At 35.7% G+C, this 27,957-nt stretch overlaps 1 protein-coding gene across 49 annotated transcripts in view; it reads right to left on the reverse strand.

Moving 5' to 3' along the window:
- Nucleotides 1-27,957, reverse strand: part of RIMS1 (regulating synaptic membrane exocytosis 1) — a 490,270-nt gene that overhangs the window by 401,927 nt on the left and 60,386 nt on the right. For all 49 annotated transcript variants that reach the window (XM_032409516.1, XM_032409510.1, XM_032409506.1 and 46 more), the window contains exon 2: nucleotides 4,603-4,683. In XM_032409516.1, the coding sequence (XP_032265407.1) occupies nucleotides 4,603-4,683 (81 nt within the window). The remainder of the gene's footprint in view (nucleotides 1-4,602; nucleotides 4,684-27,957) is intronic.

A 27,957-nucleotide genomic window follows, 5' to 3' on the forward strand; every position in this document is an offset into this window, starting at 1 on the left:
CTTCACCAGTTCTAGTGTGATCATCCATCCCAATTTTTCCAGGACTGGGCTGGGGGGTTTTGGGTTCCCAGGACATGGAACTTTCAGTACTAAAGCATGGATAGTTCCAGGAACACTGGGACAAGTTTGTTCTTGCATGATCTTGCATAATTTACTTAATTCCTTTGCTCTTTGTTGCAGTACAAATGATACCCTCTACACTGCCTTTTCCAGTTTTTCTTCTAACTCTATACTTTCTCCCCATGCTATTTCATTTGTCCTAATGGTTTTATTATAAAGTAATTGCTCACAAATGAGTATATCTCACTAACCCTCTACTGAGTTTGAGATATGAATAGCCAAATACCTTCTGAATGTTTCAATTGGAGATTGGCCATTAATACATAAACCTACTGCTAAATCTAAACTTGCTTTCCTGCCTAAATTAACTCTCTTCTTGATTTTATCACATTCACTTAATCTCTTGAACTGAAGTGAGTTATCTCCCCTCATCTTTACTTTATTACTATATCTAATGAATCACTATACTCTAATTATACTACCTGGGAAATTTTCTCAAATCTGCCCTACTTCCTACCTCTCCTACTTATCCCTGCTACATCTAAGACTGATATTGATGAATATACAAGAGTTTCTCAGACTTTTTAAATCCATACTCACTTTGAAAAACTCAAAAACCCATAATGATGTGTCAAATTTCAAAATAGAGTATTAAAAATAAAACCTAAGACAAGGCACAATTAATTATTTACTTTTTCCAAATTAGACAAATGCCCTGTTCTTCAGAGAGTCTGATGCAGCACTTTCTACCTCCTGTCTTTCTCTTTCACATACAACGCCCACACTCACCTCCACACACATGAACTCCTACCCATGCACACAGCCACACAACACACCACTACACATACACACACGTTCTCAGGCTCCAGCAATGAGCACATGTTTTAAATTACCCCAGCATAACCTGATGTTTTGGACCTCAGGGTAACTGTTCTCTTCTTCTGGAAGACTGTACTCCAAAACTGCCTACCTACTGAACTATTCATCTTTCAAAACTCTTATTAACTATTGCAGGCTCTGTAAATCTTTCTTTTGACCACATGAACCCCAGACAGAATAAATCATTTTTTAACACATTGCACTTATCATGAAGTATTATAATTGATTTGATTATGTAACTGTCAGCTCCCACTTGAGAGAGAACTCTTAAGACAGGAATTCTGTCTCATTTATCTATGCATGTTATACCTGAGGAATAGCAGGCATAAGACTCAATTTGTTGAATGCCACCATTATTGTTGATATATTTATTACTTTGATTAAGTGATGACAACTTATGCAGCATGTCTAAAATATGACTAAGTGACATTTTAATAATAGCTGAAAAAGAATATTTGGATAGTTTATACACACAGTTATCAAAAATATAAAGTATATTGACATGTGTATCCATCAATCTAGACTTGCAAGATAAAATGTACAAAGTAACATAAGTGTAGTCACCCTACTTCCTGTATACCTACCTCTCTCTCTCTCTTTTCCACACCCACATAGTCAAACATTTTTTAAAAAGTCATATACAATCACTATTTCCTTTTCCTGACTACTCATTCCTCCTCACACCTATCAAAATAGAGTATTTCCACCCACTTATATATTAAAACTGCTAGGACAAATGCCACCAATTACTTCTATATGGCCAAATCCAAAGGACATTTTTTATCTCTGAAGTTATTTATTGATTTTCTGCTGCATTTGATATGATTGGAGATTCCCCTTGAGCCCTCTAGTACCTTGGCTTCTGGTTCTTCTACTTTTTAAATTCTTATTTCTCAGCTGAGTCAGGGGATCCTTTTCCTTAACCCATTCATTATGCATTGATTTTTGCCTAGGACTCTCTCTGTTATCTTTTTCTAACTCTGTATTTTTTGGTGATGTCATCTACTTTCCCAGTTAACTGAGTGTTTCAGGTTCATATACTATTTCCTGGTCCTGTACCCTAGGATAATGCACAGGTACTACAAAATCACTATATCAAAATCCAAACTCCTCACTGCTTACCTACCTAGACCTAGTTTGCTTCTTTAATTCTACTTTTCAGTCAGTGGTCCTTAATTGTCAAATAATTATATGATAGTCTCCCTAAACTTTTTCCTTACAAATCATATTCAACTGACAATCAAGCATTGCCAATGTGACTCCTTACTCAGCTTTTGAAATGTTTCCTTCCCACACCCTCTGCTACTCCTATAAGTCAAGACGTTATCATCTTTCTTTGGACTATTACAATGGTCTATTAATTGATTTTCTTGTCCCTAGTTTTGCCCACATCACATTCTTATTCCATTTTCCCCACGTCTGTCAAAGTAAGGAATACATATTTTATATACCTACACACACATATATATATAATGCAAATCTGACTAAGCCACTCTCCTAATTAAAACCCATTAGTGCATCCTTATAACTAAACATGGTGTTTATTGAATTTTATATTTTTACCCAGTTGCCATACACAGAAATCTAAATTCATCCCACAATATTAACCTGGGATACATTCTTGGATTTTCTAATCTCTTCCATTCCATTCAAAATTAAAAAACAAAAAAGTAGGGTTTATTGATTTTCAGACCCACTGAAAGGTTGTGACTCACAAATTTAAAAATGCTGACCTGCAGGCTAAAACCCACCCTTAGTCCCCAGCCCACAATTTATTATTGACCTTTTCTTATCAATCTAGAAAGGCACATATGTGGATAAGGAGAGCTCAAATTACAAACACACTATAGAGAATCAGCAGGATAAGGAATGAATTGTAAACTTTAAATACTTCAATTCACCTAAAGAGAGGTTTACTATTTTAATTCAAAAAGTTTGGGTGAGGAAAGAGGTGGTCAGAATAGGGGCTCCAAAGGAACTACAGTTGCTTCCTCTTGGCTATTATACTCAGAGGGGCCACCAGGAAATTTCTACTAGGTGCAAGATAAATTACAACATATTTCTACAACTCTTAAGTCTATGGAAAGTAAAAACAAAATAAAGGGAAAAAAGTGATCTAAAGTCTTATTGGGAAGGATGACAACTGCTGTTCCATATCTAATAATTCTAATTTAAAATGCACATTAGAATGAGTGGGACCAATTAAAATGGAACCTCAATATGTGGAATATAACATTTTAAAATCAATATTAATTCCCCAAAGAACTTTCCCAGAAACAGCTTGAATCCTAATACAATCCTAATATAAAATAAAACGTTTTAGAATGCCTAGAACATAAGATAGGAAGTGGGGATCATAAGTTTTCCATGAATTATGAAGGAAAGTTCAATTATCAGGAAAATGGCTTTAGAGCAGGAACATTTATAGAAAAAAAAATATGGCAACATCATTAAGAGTACTTCTTCCAACTCTGTACTTTTTTCAATGTAATTATAAGTCATTTTTTACTACATTTAAATCAAAATTATTTTTATTCCTTGAAAAGTACTGATTAAATGTAGAAGATGATAGTCAAGTATACTTATTGAGATAAAATCTATAACTGATCTATTAAGCCTCTTGAAATTATTTACCAAAATTTTGTTTCCTAAAACATAATTTTTTAAATGATTTGTGACTATCATATACAAAATATAAGGATTTAAATGTTTTATTTAATTTTGGTCTTTGCCAACACCTATAAAAAAATGTCACAGCAGAAGAATTACAAAAATTTACTTTTCTTCTCACTTTTTACAATTTTATCACTTTACTTTGGTTTGCTTCAAAGAATTCTCAGCTAAAGAAATCTACAGAAAATCACTCTTAGGACACATTTCTTCAAAGGTGTTTAATAAAAACCTTGGAAGGAGACATTTCCCAGTAGTAACTACTTGGCTGTAATGGTTATGCAGAGTATTGCTGCTGCAGAGACATTTTAAGGGAATGTTTAATTTTTCTTACTAAGAGCATAATTCTAGTCAGAAGATTGAATATATTCTGTTACTCTGCAGAGTTTTAAAGCTATTGACATTTTATCTCATCAAAATCCACATTCACAACTTAGAATTTACTTATTTGGTTTCTTTTCTGCTTCCTGCTTCCCTTTGTGTTGGTCATTTAACTCTTCACTAGTATCAACACTTGAGGTAGCAATAATAAAAATGAAACTACATGGGCAATCGGCTCTTTTGGATTGTCCATACCTTTAAGTAATATGGTGAGGGTGTTTAATGGACTACCTCTGCATTTCCCTTACTTACACACTCCCCTCTTTGTACCTTGCCTTCCTACTTCCCTAAAGTCTTGGGTTGCAGCCCACATACATTCCAAATCCAAAAGGTACAGAATTTCTGCCTCCCTAGAGCCCTAAAAATGTGTCCCTTTCCTCTAATTAGTTTTAGGCTTCCAATATGGCATTAGAAACTTCATTTAACAAAGATACTTAATACAGAGCTCATGTTTCCAGATCATTTTATCTGATTCAATAGTAGCCTTTTTATTACACATACACGAGCAGTCAGAGTATCTACTCCCACATGCAATGTGAATTAATAAATCTGTAACCAGTGATCTGTGTAAGAGACGACATTTTCAGTCAATAAAACTAATGCCATACTCACGGTGAAGGTTGGTGGGGCTGGTTTTCAGCATTTCTTGGTGTTTTGCAGGCAGCAGGCTTCGCCATGTCCCTGACAACACACCTGGGGCGCATGATAGACAGCACAACGCACTATTAATTATAAAAAGGGTAGAACACATCTGGAAATTAAACACGGTACTGAAAACACAGTCTAATGGAAAATCTTTGTAAGCCCCTTTGATCTTAACCTGGAGGCCCTGGAAAAGCCCTTAGAGTTGGATATTTTGACTTAGACTTCCAAGAGCTCAATTATACCCAAATAAAATCTGTGCTAGCCTCTCTATTTGATTTTCCTTTAAGCACCAATAAAATAATTGTCAGCAGTTTTCCCCATAGAAGAAATGCTACTGAAAGCTTTGGCCTCGCCATGTGATGACATCTGAAAGCTTAAAAATACGAACAGCTGCTGCGTTGATATGTTAAAAGATGGGCAGGATTTCTTGTGGCTTTGGTTATTTTACTAAAAGATACGGACTCTTGTTTCCTGCCATTCATTACCACATAGGTTTTTTTCTTTATGCAGAAAGAGATCTAACAAGCCTTAAGACATTCTCCATGTTCAAAATCCCCTTCAAGTTAAGAAAAGAGAAAGACTTAAAAAGAAATGTTCATATGTAAAGTATTTTTGTGTGTGTATGTATAAAATAAATAGGGAAGATACCTCCACAATGTGAAAAAACATAGTAAAAGGTCTTTGTGTCTTAAGTCCTCCATTACAGGTTAAATAAATGCAGAGGATAGACAATTTAACAGAGCTCCAAAGGGCAGCAGAATATACTCTCACCCTTGTGTCAACGGGGCATACAAGCATTGAAGAGATTCATTGGCAGAAATTTGAAAACACCCCCATCTAAGGCTGTACTTGGATGGCCAGATATCCCTTCACCTCAAAAGCTTTAAAAAATATTGCTTTGAATAGGGAAGCCTTGGTTACAAAGCTGAGACCCCACATCTTAGACTTTGTTAAATGGAAAAGCCCCTTAGGACCCAGCATTCTCAACCATGAATCTGGTTCTTAACAACTCTCCTGGAGGCTTCTGGGAGGTTTGACTATACTACTAATATTTAAAGCCAGTCATATTATTCCAGAAGTGGATCACTGGTGAGGCAGTGGCAGATAAAATGTTTTCCCAGAGTTAAAAGCTGCATGGCAAAATTCTCCACTTCTGAAAGAAATGATACAGGGAAACGTGGACACAACGCACAGAAACGTGCACACACACATACTGCTCATTCCAAACAAGGTCAAGTAAGACTTAGAAATCAATATGTAACGTGACGAGAAAAGAAAATGGTACCATTTTAAAGCCTCGATATACTTCCCTCCTAGGATAAAAGTAAAGAAAGGTGGCATTTGTCAAGAACTAATGCTAAACTCTTAATGGACTGGTCAAGAGATAGGAGTCAAAGACATCCACAGGAACCACAAAGCCTCTGTTCTTGTTCTAGTTTTATGGAGGGAGAAAGCCATTCAGGCATCAGGGTTAAGGGAATTACCAAGAAGGCACTTGGTTAGGAAGAAATAATGTCCTGGGATTTCTGAGCTCTGAAATGTTAGTCTAACTTAGACAAAGTACAATGCTCAGGAAGTTACATTTCATAGCACTGGAAAATCTTTAGCAATTCCCACTCAACTAAAAATAGTACATTTAGCATATTTAATCTACATGCACTGGTTCGTTAAAATATCGGAAATATCACCAACTTTGGAAAACATTTTGAAGAATTATATCTATGAGAAACCATATGCAACCTTCTGTCTTAGTTCATTTCTTTTTTTCCCTGAAGTTTCAGGAAGTTATAAAAAGCTTTAAAATAAAATAAATCAGCCGCTTTAATTACAGTTTTCCTTAGATATGTTTTTAAGTAACTCTATTCTAATAAATGTGGATTATCAGCCAGCACTAAAGGTAGGATCCTAAGTAAAACTTTTTTTTCCCCTGAGTGAAAGACCATATCTATGTAAGAAAACTCTCATCTAATCTCAAGTACCCAGTGGTTTTGGTGTAAAAGCACAACAGCTGACATAATGCTTCTGTCTGCACAACTATAGAATCTTTCAAATAAAAACTTTATTTGAATACCTGAACTTTATATATTGGATAATGAAAAAAATACATCAACAATCAAAAAATTTAGTATTTACAATTAACTTAAATACAATTTTAGGCGCCTGGGTGGCTCAGTCTGTTAAGTCTGCCTTCAGCTCAGATCATGATCCCAGGGTCCCGGGATTGAGCCCCACATTAGGCTCCCTGCTCAGCAGGGATCCTGCTTTTCCCAGTCCCTTTGCCTCTCCACTTCTGCTCTCTCTCTCACTCACGCTTGCTCTCTCTCAAATAAATAAATAAAAATTTTTAAAAAATAAAAATAAATATAATTTAAAATATACTTAATATACTTTAATTAATTCTTAAAAAGCAGGTAAACAACATATTTTTCATACTAACATATATTCTGACCACAAGGCCACAGTGATACAGCTGGCTACTGAATCTGTGTTTTGGGGGGAAAACCTATTTGTTTCAGATTGTTAGTTATTCAACCAATTTGATGGGGCTCTAAAGTATGGTAATATGTATTCCTACATTTTCTAATTTGACTTCTTTTTAGCTGAAATTTCTCCCAGATATAAGAAAGAAAAGATTTTTTAAAAACCCTTATGCTCAGATAGATATACAAGATATATAAAAAATACATAATACACTTGAGATTTTTGTTAGCTTGTTAACATTTCTTTAAAATCATAACTGAATTGTGTTGTGTCTGGCATATCACAGTTCGGAGGGGTAAGCTGTAATAGTTTTTACAGTTCTAATATGCAGAAATTGTTTAGCACCAGTTCCTTCTATTATCTCCCATGCATTAAACTTGTATCATATAAACCCCTCATACTTTAAGAAACACAACAATATTTCAGTATGTTGTAGCTCTTAAGTGTCTTCCTCTACATATGATTTATTCCTTCAGCCAGACATAAGAGGCCACAAACCCTGCCAAAGTGCTGACTTCCCAGAATTACTATGGATCAAGAGACTAGGAGTTCAAGGGGTCTGACCTCTTATTCTCTGCAACATCTTTAATTCCTCAGGGATTTACGTGAACTTTTAACAGTCTTCAAACTGCAAGGGAGCATTCCCTCATCACTCAAGCATCACGGCAGATTTATGCAAATGAGACATTCTGCAACCACCTCAGGGGAATGCTCCTCCTGACTCCGCCCTCAGCACTGCTGGATTTTATGAATGACTGCAATCAATGCGATGAATGGCTGCCAACTGCCCACTCAACCACTTCTACTCTTCCCTGCACATACACACTGGAGAAACTCGAACTGCCACAAGCCTGTCAATGAGGTTATGGTTAGACTTTTCATCTCTCTGAACAGGAACTAAATGTGCTTCCAGATACTCAGAGTATGTGAGTTTAAAATCCTAAATGCCTTAAAAAAAACACAATGTACATAATTACTTTCTCTCTTTTGAGCTTCCATTTTGGTTCCTGTAATCACTACCCACCCCTCTTGACCCACTTGCAAAAAAACAAAACAAAACACTATTTTATGAAACTTTATATCTCAATTTGAACTTTACCTAAATTGTTTTATCTTTCATGACTAATGTCAGGAAACTAGTTACTGTGCATTCAGCTGTCAAACAGATATGACATGTTTACATTTCTGTTCTCAATTTCTTGGTTTTTGAATTTTACTGAGATTTCTCCTATCATCACTGGAGATAAGTACATTCAAACAATGTCTGGGAAAAAAGTGTATTTGTATTTACTCCCCAAGTGTTATTGTACTAGTCTGCATTTGTCCTAAAAAAGCTTAGAGACAGTTAAAATAACATAAGATTGAGAAAATGAAAAATTTAAAAAATACACAATCTTCTGATTTGCAGGTCACTAATTAACAATATATAGAGGGGTGCCTGGGTGGCTCAGTTGGTTGAGAATCCGACGCTTGATTTTTGGCTTGGGTCATGATCTCATGGTGGTGAGATCAAGCCCCACATCAGGCTCCTTACTCAGCTGGAGTCTGCTTAGAAATCTCTCCATGTCCCTCTGTGCCCCCCCTCACATGCTCTCTCTCTCCCTCAAAAAAAAAAAAAAATAGATAAATAGAGAGAGAGAGAGAGAGATAGAAAGAAACAAGGATTTTCCAGCAGCCATCTCCATCTTGGCTGATTGCAAATACATTTCTCTAGCTGTTCAGGCCAATAACTTTAGACTTTACTTTTCTTTTCTTACACCTTGCATCCAATTCATAAAATTGGTTCTGCTTTCAAAATATGTTCAGGGTCTGACCATTTTTTACCTCCTCAATTATTGCCATCCTGTCTTGAGACATTATCACCATTTACTTGAATTCGCACAAGACCTTTAACTGGTTGCCCAGCATTTACCCTTGCCCTCCTTCTCTAGTCTATTCTCAACTCAACAGCCAGAGTGACTCTTCTGAAAGATAAATCAGATCATGACTCCTGTGCTCAAAATTCTGCAATGGTTCCCAGGTTTACTCACAAATAAATTGCCAGAGTCCTCAGAATATAATCTGGCCTCCCATAACTCTAGAGTTCATTGCTTACTACTCCTTGCTCCCTACTCTCTCCCTCCCTTCTTGCTCATTCTGCTCCAGCCACACTGGCTTCCTTGCTGGCTTTCCTCAAATACACCAGGCATGATCTTACTTTGGATCCCTTTCACCAACCAACTTTTCCCTCTGTCCGGAATGTTCTTTTCTGATATTGGTATGACTAACTCCCTTACCTCTTTCAAGACTTTGCTCAAATATCAGTTCTTGAAGGTTCCCATTCTGATTATTTTACTTACCACTATAAACTGCTTTCCCATAGCCACCATACTTCTATATGTCCAGTGCACTCTACCTTGCTCTACTACTTACTAAAGTTTACTGCCTCCCACTGATGAAATACGAAGTGCTCAAGAGGAGGAATCTTGGTCTCTTTGGTTCACTGACATATGCCAAGAACCTAGAACAGTGCCTGACATAATAGTCACTTAATATATATTTGTTAAATGAATGAATAAGATAAAAAGGGCAAAAGCTGTAGATTTCAAGTTTGAGTAATTTTAACACTCTAAAACAGTGATTTAGAATAGATTCTAGGTAACACTTTTTGCAAGATTACAGCATATTTCTATAAAATATTTAAAAAATACAAGTTGATTTATAGCCAACAAGTTTTATGACTTGAATAACTTCACTAAGTGTATTTTTATATGGTTTGACTAAGTTTCATTCTCTTTCTGAACAAGAAAAAGGATATTTCCCAGCATATGACTTATTTAGTGGAAAAGACTCTTTAATGTCAAGTCATTGGTTGAACCAGCAAGATATATTTAACATACAGTGTACTGATATTTTTTATCAAATAAAACTTTAAAATAATGTTATGTGAGGCAATTCATTAATAGTAAAGAGAGAAAATCCCTTTTTCTTCTGATTTTTCTAAACATGTAGGAATATAAGGAGTTCTTTTGTTCATTTAATACCTATTATGTACCAAATGTACATAGCATATCTTATTCAATCTTCAAGATACTACCCTGAAAGGAGATATGATTGTCCCATTTGACAGATGAAGAAACTACACATCTAAGAGATTATTTTTCCAATAGTAATGGCAAATATTGATATTTTAAGAAGCCAAGATTTTTATCAAGGTCTCTTTGGCATCAAAGTCGATGTCCTTTCCACCACTGCAAGCAGCCTCCTGAAATTTACACAGAGGGTCAGGTTGGTTAAATTAGAAATGCAGAGTGATCTTAAGACCAATGGCAACACTATGAAATGTGAAATGAAAGACCATCTGCATATAGTAAAACCTTATATAAGAAAAAGAATCAAGAAAGCTAAAAAGATTTTTTAAAATACATTTTTAAGACAATACAATTGATAAAAATCTCTTCAAATATATTTTCCAAAGAAGGGCTTCAAAAGTGATCTCATTTCCACTCACAAATACTAAAAGAGAAAAAGCTGAAAAATATTACTTCAAAAAGTGAATTTTTAAAAATTGCATATTCATGTCAATTTAACCATGAACAAATGAATATGATGACTGTTACCCATAAGATGAAGATGGAATAGTAAAAATTCTACACCAGAAGGAGAGTGAATGTTGGTATTTTGAAAACCCAGATGTACTAATCACAAATCATCAGGGCCTGTTATACCTCTGATGTGCATTCAGGGAACCCTCAGAAACTACATTAGAGTAATTTTTATTTTAAAAAAGATGTGGAGGACAGGCGAAGTGGGTTCCTAATTATATGAAAAGGGAAGCCAGCTGGCCATTTTTCACAATGACTGATGAGGGTTGCTAAACCTCCCCTGAAGAGGCCAGGAAGTTATTCACAAAATCAGACAAAAAAAGTATAGGATTCTAAAATAAAGGTGATAACAAGATGAAGATTCACTAGAGATTAATGAGTGATTCTAAATTTTAGAAAAACGGATTTTTCAAAGAATGATAAAAAAAAATGATAGGTAAAACATCAAGTCCAGGTCTTCTGAATTATTCAAACCTACTCCATTTATTAGCCCTTAATGTCTCCAAAATGCTAATAGGCTAATTTTGTTTCCTAATATTATTTCCAACATTTTGGCAATATGACCAATTAACCCCTTTTTATCCAAGCTACTGTCTTCTGTTAACATAATTAATTTCTTTTTCCATTCACCAATTCTTGAGATATTATGCATATCTATGGATTTGTATCTGCTAACATCCCCCACACACTGTCCCATTTACATTCTTCTACTTACTAACCTGTGTACGTTCTCTAAAAGCCATCTGCTACCTGCAAAACAATACAACTTTAGAAAACTCAAAAGTACCAGAAATTTCCTACCACTAAACCTGCAAGAGAGAATTTCTGTTCATTCCCCAGAGCGGGGAAACCCATCTAGTAAGCAATTAATATGTAGCAGAGGTATCAAGGATGAGCCCTGAAATCATGTTTTGAATTCTCCAGGAGTACAAAGAGATGGGGCACGAGTAGAATTATGGTGGATCAATGCGACAAGGGGTGATATGAAAGTGGGGAGAGAGGATGTAGTCAAGTAGTGCAAATGGAAACCAAAGCTGATTTTAAAAAAGAGGAGTAATGAGGGAAGACGGTCTTTTTCATAGTTATGGGCAAGATTCTAGGTGAGGGAATTGGCCCTGGGAAAATACAGAAGTTCAAGGTACAGGGAGAGAGCTGTGGAAGAGGTGGGGGAGGGGGAGGACAGAATCTAGTGAGAAAGCAACGTTGTTGGGAAGATAGAGAGGGATGGCATGAAACAAACAAGTAGGAGATTTGTGCCCAAAATGTCACCTTTCATTTGTCCCTAACTGCCATTTCCATTTTCTCCAAAAAAGATTATTGCAGGATAATGTTCAGTGAGATTCATTTTGGAAAGGTTTTGGAGAGTGAAAATCCTCTCTCAACCTCTTCTCCTATTCCTAATTCATCTCCTTAGAGGCAGAAACTTCTGCTTAAAACTTCCCCACTCCCGCTTGTGCCTGGAGTAGTGGAGAATGTCTGAGGGAGTTCTTTCCTCCCAACCATCATCCACTAAGAGTTTGTTTTCACTAGTGACAAGGATTACCACGTCTCAAAAAGCAAAAGTAAGCAGGCAGTTTCCTCTTTTGCTTGTTGAGTGCAAGCATAGAGGGACCTCTTTTTGCTTCTGCTTGATCATCCAGCTTCCCTCAGTAAGCACCCTGAGCAGATCTGGGTAGGGCAAAGTCTGTGACTTATTCTCACTAACCCAGCTGTGCAAGCTATTTAGGTAAATACATCTGAAGCCTGCTCAGAGGACTTAGTCTTTCAGATTTACAGTGAATTAAGAAAACAAAAATGAAACAATGATAACAGCAACAAAAGCTCACCTGGGAATGATAACCTACAGCAAATAAGGAGAACATCAAAAAAAGTTAAATAATATCTAATTTTCTCTAGTGAGGGAAGAAACATAGTGCAGATCAGCAAATTCAACCTGTTTTGTTCTTCTGGTACTCATGAGAGTGCTTCTGTGTGGAACACATCCCCATGGGCTCCAGGTTCACAAATAGAAGTCTCACCCATTTCTTTTCCATGAAAGAAAGACTATTGGCCTAAAAGGGAGTGAGAATGATAGTATTGTGGGGGTAACCCTGGAACTATCATAAAGTTATCCTAAAGAGGAAACTGTTTACAGCTTTTAGTTCAATTTCATTAATAAATAGTTCCCAGTACCCCTCACAGCTAACTTTTGTGCCTGCCAGCCCGACCAAGAACCACTGGTCTGAACTCCTGGCTCTGTTCCAAGCCTGGCTGAGTGTGGTCTCTCTATCTGAACAATCACGGACTTGAATGGGATGAGAGAGACTGCTTAGTCAGCAATAACACACAAGTCAGAGAGAACATGTAACTAAAATTTGTCTTAATTCAAAAAAGCAATTCAGCAAAACAAGATGAATTTAAACATATTTAGATAGGAAAACTATACAATCACAAAACAGAAAAATAACAGGGAATAATATCCATTAAAATTTCTGAGTGCCTACAGTGGGTTAGGAGCTATGCTAAGAATTCCATATGCCATTAGTCATGGCACCTGGCGCTACCCAAGTTACACATTTATTTGTGAAATTTCTTCTTAGGAGTTTCAATTCATCATTTCAAAAATCTATGGTATCTGTGAGGTACCTTGTTTTGAGCAAATAAATTATTTCATTGTCATTCGAGTTTTAGCAAGAGGCACACAAATGTGATGAGTATTTCAAGTTTGAACCCCTCACACACATCTCCTTGCCACATTTCAATGTTGTAGAAGAATAACAAATAGTTGTCAGGTAATGGTTATCTACAGTCTAAATGTCCAGAGTAAAAAATGCAATTTGGTAGTAGAGAGAGATAAATGGTATTTGTAAAGATTATTGCCAGAGATTTTTTACAACTCACAATTTTTCTGCTTTTTATTTGTAACACAAAACCATAGCCCTTTGAATAATGATTTTAGGGTAGTTCTATATATCTTAAGTATGCCTTTTTTCCACAAGCATTCAGTCTCCTTCCTCATCTGGGAGCCAGATAGCTAAATAAATATCTACTAAGAGGTCCATAATGGTTCCTTGGTGGTATTTAAGTGGATTTTAAATAGATAAAATAAAATGGGAAAATGAAACTTGGAAAAGGATTAATGAAATATTTCAAGCATTGCTTTCAATTAATTGTAACTATTTTCTCAACTGATTCACCTGCCTAGAAATTCAGAGAGAAAAATGGAGCCAGATATGAACATATATTGTATGTGGACTATTACTTGTGCATAAATACATACTATTTATTTTTTATTGTAAATAATATTTCTTTACTTTGTCAAGAGGCCACAATACTGGTGAAAAGTAAGATGTTTGGAAAGATAATCCAGTGAATATGACTTCTTACTCCTCACTTACAAGGGTAAACATTCTCTAAACACTGTTTTCTCTCTCTTGACTTGGTAGGACTGCCATTCTTGTGGCCTCAAATGGGCTGATGGTTCATGACTTGTCATTTCCAGACTTGACCCCCATTATCTATCAGGTCTTAAATCTGTATGTACTTACTTTCCTAACAACTGATCTTAAGCTAATTAAAATACTGAACTCAATATTCCTCCTTCTCTCAAACTTAAACACCTCCCAAATTCTACATAGGAGTTAATCAAATCTTCCTATGACTGATGGTCACAATCTTGATGCCATTATGACCTCTCACTCTCCTTAATGGACAATAAATGATCATTAAGTCCTCTGACTATTCCTTTGAAGGATCTCTTGAAATTGTCCTTTCTTATTTTTGTATACTACTTCCAAATTCATTTTCTCTCTTGAATGAAGTGCTAGAGTAGTTTTCCTTAAATTCCATTTTCTTTTATTCACAGGTTCTGTAAAATGGCTCACATTCCCCACCCTGTCAAATACATATACAGCTATCCAGTTCCAGGGTATTTCTTCGACAAATGTCCTCATTCACTACTAATCTCTTCTTCTTAATTCCTAATACAGCCCATTTCCCAAGTCAGGTATATCTATCTCAAATTTTTAGAACATAATTTTGTCATTTTCATCTCCATTCCATATACCATTTTTCTTACTGAAAATTATCTGCCTTCTTTTCCCTCTCCATTAATTTTTAGTTCTTTCAAAATCAACTGAAATGTACCAAACTCCAGGAAGCCTTCCAGGCTAAGGACTCTCATTAATCCTTCACCAGTATATTCTAAAAAATGGGTCTTTATCTGGGCAAGAGAGACTTTGTTTAATAGCTGAAGCTCAACTACTGGGAAGAAGTTCAATAAATGTCTGCTTTAGAAATAGGACATGAAATGGAGGCATGTTCCAAAGCACCAGCTGGAAAGCCCTGATGATTATGTCATCTCTGGGATCAATGGACAAATACTTACAGGACACCTACTCTGTGCATACACCATGACAAGTACTGTGATCACAACCTGAATCAAGTCAGTCTGTTCATCAATAATGATGATAATAAGAATAACTGACATTTACTGAGCATTACATGGACTTTTTTCAGCTCTTTATATGCATTAACTCATGTGATCCTCACAACTCCATGTGCTAGGCAGAGAAAATAACCACTTAACAATGCATTTACAAAGCCCTGTTATATATAAGTTGCAACAGTCTTAGTTCAACAAACTGAACTCTATTTGAATACCATTTTATTTCCTTGAAACTGCTTAAATTATCCCTTTTGTAATATAAAAATTAATTATCTTCAAATTTAGGTAAAAACAAGATTAAGTGTAGAAATCTAGATTAGTAATGCAAGAAAGGATGACTTTTCCCCCAAAATGCTAAATATAAATATTTTTATTTTGAAGAATAAAAGTCTAGTCTGTTATCATCTACATGTAAAAGAATGAAACTGGACTACTTTCTAACACTATACATAAAAATAAACTCAAAATAGATTAAAAACCTAAATGTGAGACCTGAAACCATAAAAATCCTAGAAGAGAACACAGGCAGTTATTTCTCTGACATCAACCATAGTAACATTTTTCTAGATAAGTCTCCAAAGGCAAGGGAAACAAAAGCAAAAATAAAATATTGAGACTACACCAAAATTAAAAGCTTTTGCACAACAAAGGTAACCATCAACAAAACAAAAAGCTTACTGAATGGGAGAAGATATTTGCAAATGATATATGTGATAAGAGGTTAATATCCAAAATGTATAAAGAACTTATATAACTCAATGCCAAAACCCCCCCAATAGTCCAATTAGAAAATGGGCAGAGGATCTGAATGGACATTTTTCCAAAGGAGACGTACAGATGGGAGAGAGACAATCTCAAGTAGACTCCACACTGAGTGTGGAGCCTGATGTAGGGCTCAATCTCAGGACCCTGAAATCATGACCTGAGCTGAAACCAAGAGTCAGATGCTTAACTGACTGCACCACCCAGGCACCCCCCCAAGTCACTAACTTCTATGGCATTTGTGAACCTGCTGTAGGAAACCTAAAGCCACAGAGATTTCACTAGCCTTGGGATATAGCTAATTCTACTACGAAAGATTTCTGACTGTTGCAATATTCTTTTTTAAATGTCTACTGAAACTTACCCAGATGTAACTTCAACACATCAGTCCTAACTGAGCCCTTGAAAAGCTGTATGGAACAAGTTTGCTGCCTTTTACAGAGACCATCTTCTCATATATTTGAATTCAGTGGTCTTGTGTTCCCTCTACCCTCACTTCACTTCTCTTTCTCATTAGCCCCTCAATCATCTTTCATTAGGCATGTGTTCTGTAGCTGCTCTTTCAGTTAACAACTCTCTTAAAAGTTAACTCCATTTGTTGTGCAGTGTTTTCACTCTAGATCTACAGGAAGGAACATAAACTCTAATGGCCTCTCTAATAGCCAAGTCATATAAAAAGGCCAACTGACAGAAATATAATCAAGGGAAATCATCAATGAGTGGCTTCCAAACATGGTCATACATCAGAATTATCTAAAGAGGTTTTAAAAGGACAAAGTCTTTGGGTGATCGCCCAGACCTGCAGAGCTAGAGTTTGGGCCCAGGGATTTTCAAATGATTAGCTTCCCAGGGTGATTCTAATATGTCCAGGCAGGTGTCTGGGAACTCCTGATGAAGAATGAGCCATTCATTCACTCCATGGGACAGTCTGAGTCCTTTCCTTTGAGAAAGCTAAACCACAAGAAATCTCAAATAACAGACCACATTATCATAGTCCCTCATAGAACAGCTTTTCGTGACTGCATTTTAATGTTATGCCTTCAGTTTTTACGACCAGTTGATAAAAGAAATAGCTGCATGAAGTCAGTATCTGCCTTTAGTAGAAATTACTGGTGAGGTTGCTGTGTATTACATCATTTTGAGTCCTCTCTATAAAACTCCACATCCAGGGCGCCTGGGTGGCTCAGTAGGTTAAGTGTCCGACTCTAGACTTCAGCTCAGGTCATGATCTCAGGGTTTTGAGATTAAGCCCCAAAGTCCGGCTCTGCCCTAAGCATGGAGCCTGCTTAAGATTCTCTCTGAGCACCCCCCCCCACCCGCTCATGCTCTTTTGCTCTCTCACACTCTAAAAAAAAAAAAAAACAAACTTCACATTCATCCCACAATTTTTGTTTTCAAAATTTAGCACCAAGAAAAATGTCATTCTTTGTTTATTACAAATACCTATCATGACTTCTTTTGGTCAAGGTTCCAAGGAAGTTCAGAGAAAAATTTAAAGTTTATCATAACAACACTTGACATGGTAACCATGTTTATAATCTAACCTCTTTCTTGATTATCAGTTTAAATTTCTATTTTACTAATGTTCTACGTTGAAATCCTCTTGAGAAAAGCAAAACAGAATCACAGAAAGAAAATGTTAAAACTTTATCTCATAAAAAAATTAAAAGAATCAATTTTTCTTAAGTTTAAAAAATCTAATATGCCTTACAAAGTATACTCTGACATCTATAAATACACATACACATACACATATATGTATATAATTATGATGATAATGACATCTCACTAAAATTAAAATGTTATACAAAATTAACATTTCAGAAAGAATGTTTCATGGAAACATTCCATAGGAATTAAGTGTTATCACACAGAAAGAAAATGGTTTCATGGTCAAATAAATTTGGGAAACAAGTTAAATGGTTAAGTAGGGTTTTTTACTGAATAGATTTTCAGAATCTTCAAAATGGTGGTGTTCATTGTTCACTTCTAAGATAGAAGCATACTATGTAGCATTTCCCAAGGAATAGCATTCAGTTTGGGAAATGATGACGTGACACTTAGTAATTGCAACATGAGAACTATTCATTCTCCAAGGAATATAATCGATGCTTGGTAAATTATCCCAAATGATAACACAGAATAGCAAATATGGCACTTTGCTTCAATAGGAAATATTTTCAACTGGCCACTTATTCTAAAAGCATAACTACATTTACCTGAACATAGGCAACTACCTCACATTTTGGTCCATTGAACATACCATAGAACTCTTAGAAAGTTCATCTTCCAAGTGACAATACAGTTTCAGGGAACAGTTTTCTCCATTCCCATATATTAATTTTACAGAGAGATGACCCACACGAGGTACTTAATAAATTCTTTCAGGATTAATCATCTAATATAAACTCATCAAAGGCACAGATTTTGACTTAAACTAATAATTCTTTGTGTAAAGCCTAGAGTTTTTGTTTGTTGACTGGCTGGTTTTTCACACTGGTAGCAATCAATATATTTATGTAAACTTCAAGGTAAATAACTAAAAAGCCATAGAAATCCTAATGTACTTCTTTGAAATTCCCAAGTTAGATGTATGAGGAATAAAAATGTAATCATTGCAGTAGGTAGACTATATCTGTCATCCTAATAGTAAAGAGGAAATATAAGAAACTCTTAACATTTTCATTGCTCATAAACACATTTTATATAGTCATTTTTCAAGCAAATAACTGTACAGCTTATTTTGCCTGCAGAGAAATTTCAAAAGGTAATAAGACACTTTCTCTAAAACCACATAGTTACCTTATTGAAAATTTTTCTATTTTATCTCTTATGTATAAAATTTAGTAAATCAACTAAAAAGATGTGACATTGACAAGATTGTCTTTGTCTACTCAAATTACCCATAATTTTATTGCTCTGTTACTGAAAATGACCCCCTTATTTTGGAAATAATATTTTAGGTTTTGTAACTCTGTAGTTAAAACTTACTGATCCTTCACCAATGATACAAATTTAAATATTTGACTTCAGCAAACTAGGAAATTTTGCCCCCAAAGGAAACTATTAAAATCATAAATATACAAGTCACACTGATAGAAAACATTTACATTATATATACTATAAATGCCTTATGTATACGTACATATATAGGGCTTATATCCAGAATATATAAAGAATTCTTATGAATCAATAAGAAAGCAATGTATACTATGAAGCAGAGATCTATTCCTAGGTATTTACTCAAGAGAAATGAAAACATATGTCTACAAAATGACTTTTACAAGAATATTCAGAGTAGCCTTATTCATAATCTAAACTGGAAACCTAGGTGTTTGAAAAGAATCATGGCATATTCATACAATGGAATGTACTCCTGATATGTGCAACAGTTATGAATGAATGAGCGAATCTTAAAAATATTCGTGGGGCGCCTGGGTGGCTCAGTCATTAAGTGGCTGCCTTCAGCTCAGGTCATGATCCCAGCATCCTGGGATCGAGCCCCGCATAGGGCTCCCTCCTCAGTGGGAAGCCTGCTTCTCCCTCTCCCACTCCCCCTGCTTGTGTTCCTGCTTTCCCTCTCTCTGTCAAATAAATAAATAAAATCTTTAAAAAAAATATTCTGTTGATGGGGTGCCTGGGTGGGTCAGTCAGTTAAGCATCTGCCTTCAGCTCAGGTCATGATCCCAGGGTCCTGAGATCAAGTCTTGCATCGGGCTACCTGCTCAGTGGGGAGTCTGCTTCTCCCTCTGCCCCTCTCCCTGCTTGTGCTTTCTCTCACTTGCTCTTGCTCTCTAAGTAAATAAATAAAATCTTTAAAAAAATTTTTTGTTGAGCAAAGAAACCAGGCATAGAGTTCTTACTGCGTGATTCAATTTTTATGAAGTTCAAGAAGAGGTAAAAGTAATCAATGGTGACAAAAATCAGAAAGTAGTTGCCTCTGGGTGTGGAGGGAGTTGGGGAAGAGGATAGTGGGAATGTTTTATACTTTGTTTTAAGATGTGGTGACACAGGTACATACAATTGCCAGTATTTATCAAACTGAACACTTCAGATCTGTACATTCTATTGTATATAAACTTTATCTTTAAAAAAGTAAAAAATAAATAAGAAAAATAACTGATGGCTCAAATAAAGAAGGGAAAAGTCTCATAATTTAAGGATATGTCATCTCTTATGCAAGTAGAATATAATTTAATGTGTTTCAGAAAATAATAATTCCACTAAACCACTGTGGAAGTCAAACAATTAATACACTTTTTCAAAGTGAACAATTTATTCCTTTATACCTTGTCAGAATCAGAAGGATAAATATAAACACAGTTAAAGCTAAGAAATTTGTTTTGTGTAGGAATACTTTTCATCAAGTTGAATTATTACATATACATGAAGAACTTAAAGGAGTTTTTAAAATAGAGTTCAGGAAAAGGACAAACCATAGTACCGTATGCTTAAAACATTACCTGTCATAAATTATATGTAGATTATTTAAAAGGTGAATTTGCTTCCACTATTTCACACAAAATATTACTTAAGAACAGGACCAGCATTTATGGATAGAAAAAATCCTAAAATTGGTATTTTGAAAGACTGTCTACATTTTATGTGGAACTGAAAATATATCTTATGCCATATGCCTTATGACATTTATTTTCTAAGAAATTCTGAGCATTAGTTACAATTTCTAAGAGAAAAATCTTACACCAAAAGGTTTTAAAAATTATTTTTATTAGAAAAATACTAAAAAATACAAAAAGTCATGAAAAGCACATCAATTCTTATTACTTAAAAAAATGCATAAGTAAGTGAAGGTCAGCCATCACTACTTCCCAAACCTCTTTAGTCTATATCTTCTATAGGCATAAACAGTTTAAGACTCCAAAGGCAATTTGGTAAAAAGTATATGCCTGTAACTTCAATCCATTTGGTTGAGGTTTGAGAATCCAGAAGAGTCAGCCCGAAGTCAGTAAAGTAAGCTATTTCAATGTATCTTTATTCTAGGAGGTAAGTATGTTTTTATATTAAGGGAAAAAAAAAACTAACTTTGAAAGGAAAAAGAATAGTAGTAATGGGAAGGTATGAAATAATGGAAAAAATAATGAGAAATAAGTCAGAATGTTAACATGCTTTCATAGACAATTTTACATCAGTGGATCCACTTCTCTGCCCTTAAAGTTCTTTTCTGCTCTGTGGTTGATTAAATTACTATTCAAAAATATTCATTCCCTCACTCCTATACCACTTCCCCATTTCCTTTTACTGGGTTGAGCTATGCCACTTGCTTTAGCATCATGGTAACCAAAGTGTATTTCCTGCCCCGAATTTTGGGCTTTGCAGTAGGATGTTAGCAGATTGAGGAGATGTAATGAGAAAGCTTGAAATGTGCTCATGCATTTGTATACTGAGGCTTGCCCTCTTCAATTGCCATTACCATGAGACACATGAAGCAAATCTGGACCCAACCTATAGCTTGAAGCCAACCTCTTGTGAAGCTCAGCCTAGGTTACATTTACCCAGCCAACCTGAAGAAGCATCAGTAAACTCAGCTGACATTAGCTGGGATGCTCCAGGTATCCCACAGATATCTTAAAGAAGTCTAGATAATATTTAAGCTGATGCATGCTGATGCACTGAGAGTTTTAAGGCTAATTTCTCCTCTTACCTCCAGAATGACTGCTAGGCCCCATGGGAGATAGCCATGTATTCAGTTTCAAGAAAGACTTCTTTTCCCACTATAGCAGGTCCAACCTCTGCTTAGCATGTTTTCATGATACCCAAGTTCCAGGTGTCCCGGTATTTCCTAGTATGCACTTATCCTAGGCCTGTTCTCTAAGGATGGGACCCCATCTCCCCCCATCACTATTTATACACTATGATTTTCCAAGGTCCTCAAAAATTTCCAGATTTGAGCTGAAGCTAATTCATAATAATATCAATGAGAACAATCAAAATCTTTGTGAAGGTCAGGACTTTGTTCATTTTATTCATTGCTGTACTTCTAGTTCCTGGTGTCTGGCACATGATAGGTGCTCAATATACATTTGTTGAATAAATATGTTGGACATTTTTTTCAGTATAGATAATGGCTATATTGCATAGGAACCTTTAGTATATTCACTAAAAGGACAGAGTTACTAGATTTCCCACCAACTCCACATAATAGCATGTAACACTATACATTATCATTACTCAATTTAAGTCAGGGTCAAGCTTGGATATGACGGAACTGCCATGTGACCACCAATCTGGACCTTCATCTGGAAAAACATAATAACACATACCCAAATCCAATTACCCATTTTCATCTTACTAGGAAGCAAGAGTATTGTCTTAGAATGATGGTACGGTAGAGCAGCAAGGCAGAGTCAGAACTGAGTTTGAGGCTTTGCATGCCACTTACTGCCTAGAAAATGTTAGGTAAAAAACTTTCTACTCTTATTATGGTCCAACACAGTGAGCTTAATAATATATCTCTGGACCCTGAGAGAGCTCTTAGCAGTAACAAATGAAGTAATGTGTATAAAATGCACTGAAGATAATCAAGCATTATCAAATTGTACAGTATTGCTTTAATACTGTATTTCTTTTACCCCACTTTTAATATTACATTGGAAATAGAGTCATTCAAAAATTGTTTGTTGTATGTAAGAATGTAGTTGAATAAATATCATCATCATTACTAACATAGTTATGTGATCAATGACAGGTTCTGAGGGCAAGAAAACAAACAACCTTCTGCAATTAGGAGATATAAAATGTAATAGTCAAGTTAAAGCTAGCTATGACTTAAGTAGGAAAAAAGTCTCCATTTACCATGTTATCAATGTAAAGGAAACAATCTAAACAATCCATCACAAATCAGGATAGGGAACAAAATACAAAAATTGCATCCTAATCTTTATGTAGGCTTATTTTGATTTCTCGTATCTTCCAATCTTACCACAGTCACCCAACCAAGAATATATTCGATTTTTGCATGCTAATTTTAAGACAAAAGTTTAAATGCCAAGTTTTACAGCTATTTACAGTATGTTTCTGCATTTTAAATATTATCTAGACTTCTGGCTTTCTTTGTAAAGGCAGTTCAATAAAAATGTAAACATGAAAAGCAAGCATGTATAAAAAGTATGGTTCAGGCATCCCTTACTTTTGAATTTTATTTCTTCTTTTTATTTTAGGAGGAAGTTTGTGTTATTTCATCACTTTGGTTAAATGCATCAGATGATAGCACTTAAAACTGGCTTTAAAAGTAGAAGCTGTCTTAGTAGAAAAAAATGTTTTTGGAGGAAAGCTTAGATAGCAAGTTTTTTTTTAAATAAATCTTGAAACTCTTGGGCAAATCATAGTTCTCAAACATTCATATACAAATTATGGAAGAGGCTTTTAAAATTATTCTAATAAACTTGCAACTGCAGGTTTTCTAAGAAGTTGTTTTTTCATTCACATTTTGACTTAATTCACTATCATCAAAACTTAATGATAGATTCAAATGTCCAGGTGTCTACTGTCAGGGAGGCTAAACATTCAAAATTCAAGTTACTGGTTTTTCCTTTCTAGAATGATTTTCTGGATTGCAAATTCTTGACTAATCTCTGATGTTCTTCCTACCTAGAGGCTTCCAACATAACTAGTTCAAGTTTTTTTTTTTTTTTTACATGGAGATACAATTTATATATAATAAAATCCACTCATTTAAAGTATACACTAGAGGAGAGGTGGGGGGAATGGGTGAAATAGGTGAAGGGGATTAAGAGTACATTATCTTGATGAACACTGAGTCATATACAGAATTACTGAATCACTATATTGTACACCTGAAACTAATATAATACTGTATGTTAACTACACTGGTATTAAAATAAAATTAAAATTAAAAAATAAAATAAAACTATGCATATGTGGCTTATATACTGTTCCATTTAAATACATTTCAAAATAAAACACCTTAAAAAGAAAAAATAACACTTACTTATATGTGCTTTGACAAGTGTTTACAGTCTTGTAACCATCACCACAGTAAAACATTTCTATCACCCAAAAGAGTTCTCTCCTGTCTTCTATAGTCAATCTCTTACCCTTTACCCCACTTCCCCTATCCTAACCCCATGACAACCACTGATGTGTTTTTTTTATAATATCTGTAATTTTGCCTTTCCTAGAATGTTAAACACATGGAATCATCTAATATGCAGTGTTTGACTTCTTTCAGTTAGCATAGTATTTTTGAGATTCATTTGTTTCACGTATCGGTAGTAGGGTCCTAAAATTTTATAGCTGAGTAATACGCCATCTCTTGGATGTATCATTGTTTGTTTATTCACTCACCAGTTGATGATCATTTTATTGTGTCCAGTTTTTGCCTATATGAATAAAACTTCTATGACTACAGGGAACAGGTCTTTGCAAAGTTATATTTCTTCATTTCACCTAGGAGTGGCACTGTTGGGTTATATGGCAAGTGTATATTAATTTTATAAGAAATTGCCAAACTGTTCTCCAAAGTGACTACACCATTTTACATTCCCACTAGCAGTATAGGAGAGAGAGTTCCAATTACTCACTCCTTAACCATTCGATGGAAACATTATAATTGATCATTTTATATAATAACACATGATGACTTGACGATTCATAGCCATTTAAGTTAGGTTAATTTAACATTATGGAGATTACGAGTTGGCCTATCTCATTTCATTCCTCCTGTATCTCTACAAGGAGAGTATACTTAATATCTTCATTTTTTAGGTGAGAACACTGGAAACTTAGAGTGGCTAATTTGCTCACAAGACAAGTGACAAATTTGGAACCTTATCTGAGGCGGTCTGATTCCCAAGGCCACTGCAGCGTGTAGGAAACAACTGGTGGCTGCCTACAAAAATATACTTGTAAAACATGTAAAACATAGCATGATACATGTAAAACATAGCATGCAGTTTTCTCTCATTATTTTTTTCTCCTGATCTTTGGAGAAAGAAGAAAGCCTTAAATGGCTTTCCTTGTTAACTTTCTATGCCCAGACCCAGGGATCTAGGAGGTGACATTCCCAAGTAAGCTTACATCCTAGTTAGGATCCTGAGATCAAAGTTGCAAGTCATGTCCATTCTTCCATTCCTATTCCATATATACCCTGAATCCACATTAAGACACTGCATATGTATCTTAAAATATACCTATAAGCACTTAGACAGACAAATTCTCATACTACGAAAATGTCTTCAGCACAGTTTGAAATGCACTTGTCTAATCACTAGGGGCAAGGCAGGTCACTAGGGACCATATGATGGGTGTACTCAGAGCCCAGCTAATTGTCCTTTGCCTCTGCTTTGCAGGCCTAAATTAGCTTATGCCCTCACTCTATTTATAGAGTTTGATGAGTAAACTTAGATTCTTCTAATGTACAAAAACTAAAAATACAAGGGGATATGATTTGGCAAGGTCAGTATTCTAGCAACTTTACATGTCCCCAGGGCATTCCTGCTCTGATAGCCCAGAGGAGTTCCCAGGTCACTTCAAATGCGGTGTTCTTCCTACCTTCTCCTTTAGGTTGGCACTGTCCATCCCTACTGCCCAACTTTCCCTTATCTCCAACCATGAAAGTATTATGGCCCATATAATATTACTAGTAATCATGAAACTCACATTTTGGACACAATAAGTGCATCAAAAAATATCACAGCCTTTGTAGTGTCTCTAATTTACATAAGAGGAAAACTGAGTCTTAGAAAGCTATGTAGCATGCCCAAGATGACACAGATAACAAATTAGGGTTCTTTTTTTTTTTTGCAATTTTTAAAAAATTTTACTTTATTTTATTACGTTATGTTAGTCACCATACAATACATCATTAGTTTTTGATGTGGTGATCCATGATTCATTATTTTCTTATAACACCCAGTGCTCCATGCAGTACATGCCCTCCTTAATACCCATCACGGGGCTAACCCATCCCCCCACCCCCTCCCCCTCTAAAACCCTCAGTTTGTTTCTCAGAGTCCATAGTCTCTCATGGTTCATCTCTCCCTCCGATTTCCCCCCCTTCATTTTTCCCTTCCTTCTCCTAATGTCCTCCATGCTATTCCTTATGTTCCACAAATAAGTAAAACCATATGATAATTGTCTTTCTCTACTTGACTTATTTCACTTAGCATAATCTCCTCCAGTCCCATCCATGTTGATGTAAAAGTTGGGTATTCATCCTTTCTGATGGCTGAGTAATATTCCATTGTATATATGGACCACATCTTCTTCTTTTTTTTTTAAATTTTATTATGTTATGTTACTCACCATACAATACATCATTAGTTTTTGATGTGGTAATCCATGATCCATTGTTTTCGTATAACACCCAGTGCTCCATGCAGTACGTGCCCTCCTTAATACCCATCACCAGGCTCACCCATCCCCCCTCCCCCCTCCCCTCTAAAACCCTGTTTGTTTCTCAGAGTCCATAGTCTCCCATGGTTCATCTCTCCCTCTGATTTCTCTTCATTTTTCCCTTCCTTCTCCTAATATCCTCCATGCTACTCCTTATGTTCCACAAATAATTGAAACCATATGATAATTGACTTTCTCTGCTTGACTTATTTCACTTAGCATAATCTCCTCCAGTCCCATCCACGTTGATGTAAAAAGCTCCTGCACAGCAAAGGAAACAGTCAACAAAACAAAGAGGCAACCCACAGAATGGGAGAAGATATTTGCAAATGACACTACAGATAAAGGGCTGGTATCCAAGATCTATAAAGAACTTCTCAAACTCAACAACCAAAAAACAAATAATCAAGTCAAAAAATGGGCAGAAGATATGAACAGACACTTCTCTGAAGAAGACATACAAATGGCTAACAGACACATGAAAAAATGTTCATCATCATTAGCCATCAGGGAAATTCAAACCAAAACCACATTGAGATACCAACTTACACCAGTTAGAATGGCAAAAATGGACAGGGAAAGAAACAACAAATGTTGGAGAGGTTGTGGAGAAAGGGGAACCCTCTTACACTGTTGGTGGGAATGGAAGTTGGTACAGCCACTTTGGAAAACAGTGTGGAGGGTCCTCAAAAATTTAAAAATAGAGCTACCCTGTGACCCAGCAATTGCACTCCTGGGTATTTACCCCAAAGACACAGATGTAGTGAAAAGAAGGGCCATATGCACCCCAGTGTTCATAGCAGCAATTTCTGCAATAGCCAAACTTTGGAGAGAGCCGAGATGCCCTTCAACAGATGAATGGATAAAGAAGATGTGGTTCATATATACAATGGCATATTACTCAGCCATCAGAAAGGATGAATACCCAACTTTTACATCAACAAATTAGGGTGCAAATTCAAGTAATCTTACTCCAGAGGCTACTCTCCACCACATTATACTGTGCCCAAGAACTCTGGATCTGATCCAAGTGGGTGTAAATAAGTGTCCCTAAGTCAAGGCTTTTTGTCATCCTGCAAACCTGCCACGACTCAGGCTGTTCCTCATCTTAGAATGCTATTCTGCCTGAAGACCCTTTACATTTTCTTCAAGGCCAAATTCTGGTGTCACCTCATGAATCCTTCCCTAACTCATGTACAAGTTTCATTTTCCATGTTCCTGTGGTCTCTGACATCTCTCCCATGCACTCACTTGAATTGTTTTATAATAATTTGCTCTAAGACTATCTCCTTAATTAAATCATGAGATCCCTTAGAGCCAAACTTAATCTGATATACCTCGGTATCATTCCACATCAGCTAAGTTATGCTGCAAGACAAACAGCATCTAAACCCCCTGGTTTAAAATAACAAAAGTGTATTTCCCATTGATTTTGCAAGTTCATCTCAGGTAGGCTGGGGCTCTGCCCCACAGGTTCTCATTCCAAGAGGCTCTAACGTTAATACCATCATGAATTCCCCAGGCAGATGAAGAGAAATGTAGTAAACTGAACACTGGCTCTTAAGTGTTTTACTCAGAAGTATTTAAATGTCATTGCTGTTCATATTTCACTGGCCAAAGCAAGTTTCATGACCATGACTAAATTAAGAAAGTAGAGAAGTATAATCCTAGCAAGTTCTTGGAAGAAGGAAAACC

The sequence above is a fragment of the Phoca vitulina genome, unplaced genomic scaffold (genome assembly GCF_004348235.1).
Source record: "Phoca vitulina isolate PV1807 unplaced genomic scaffold, GSC_HSeal_1.0 scaffold11, whole genome shotgun sequence".
Taxonomy (NCBI): Eukaryota; Metazoa; Chordata; class Mammalia; order Carnivora; family Phocidae; genus Phoca; species Phoca vitulina.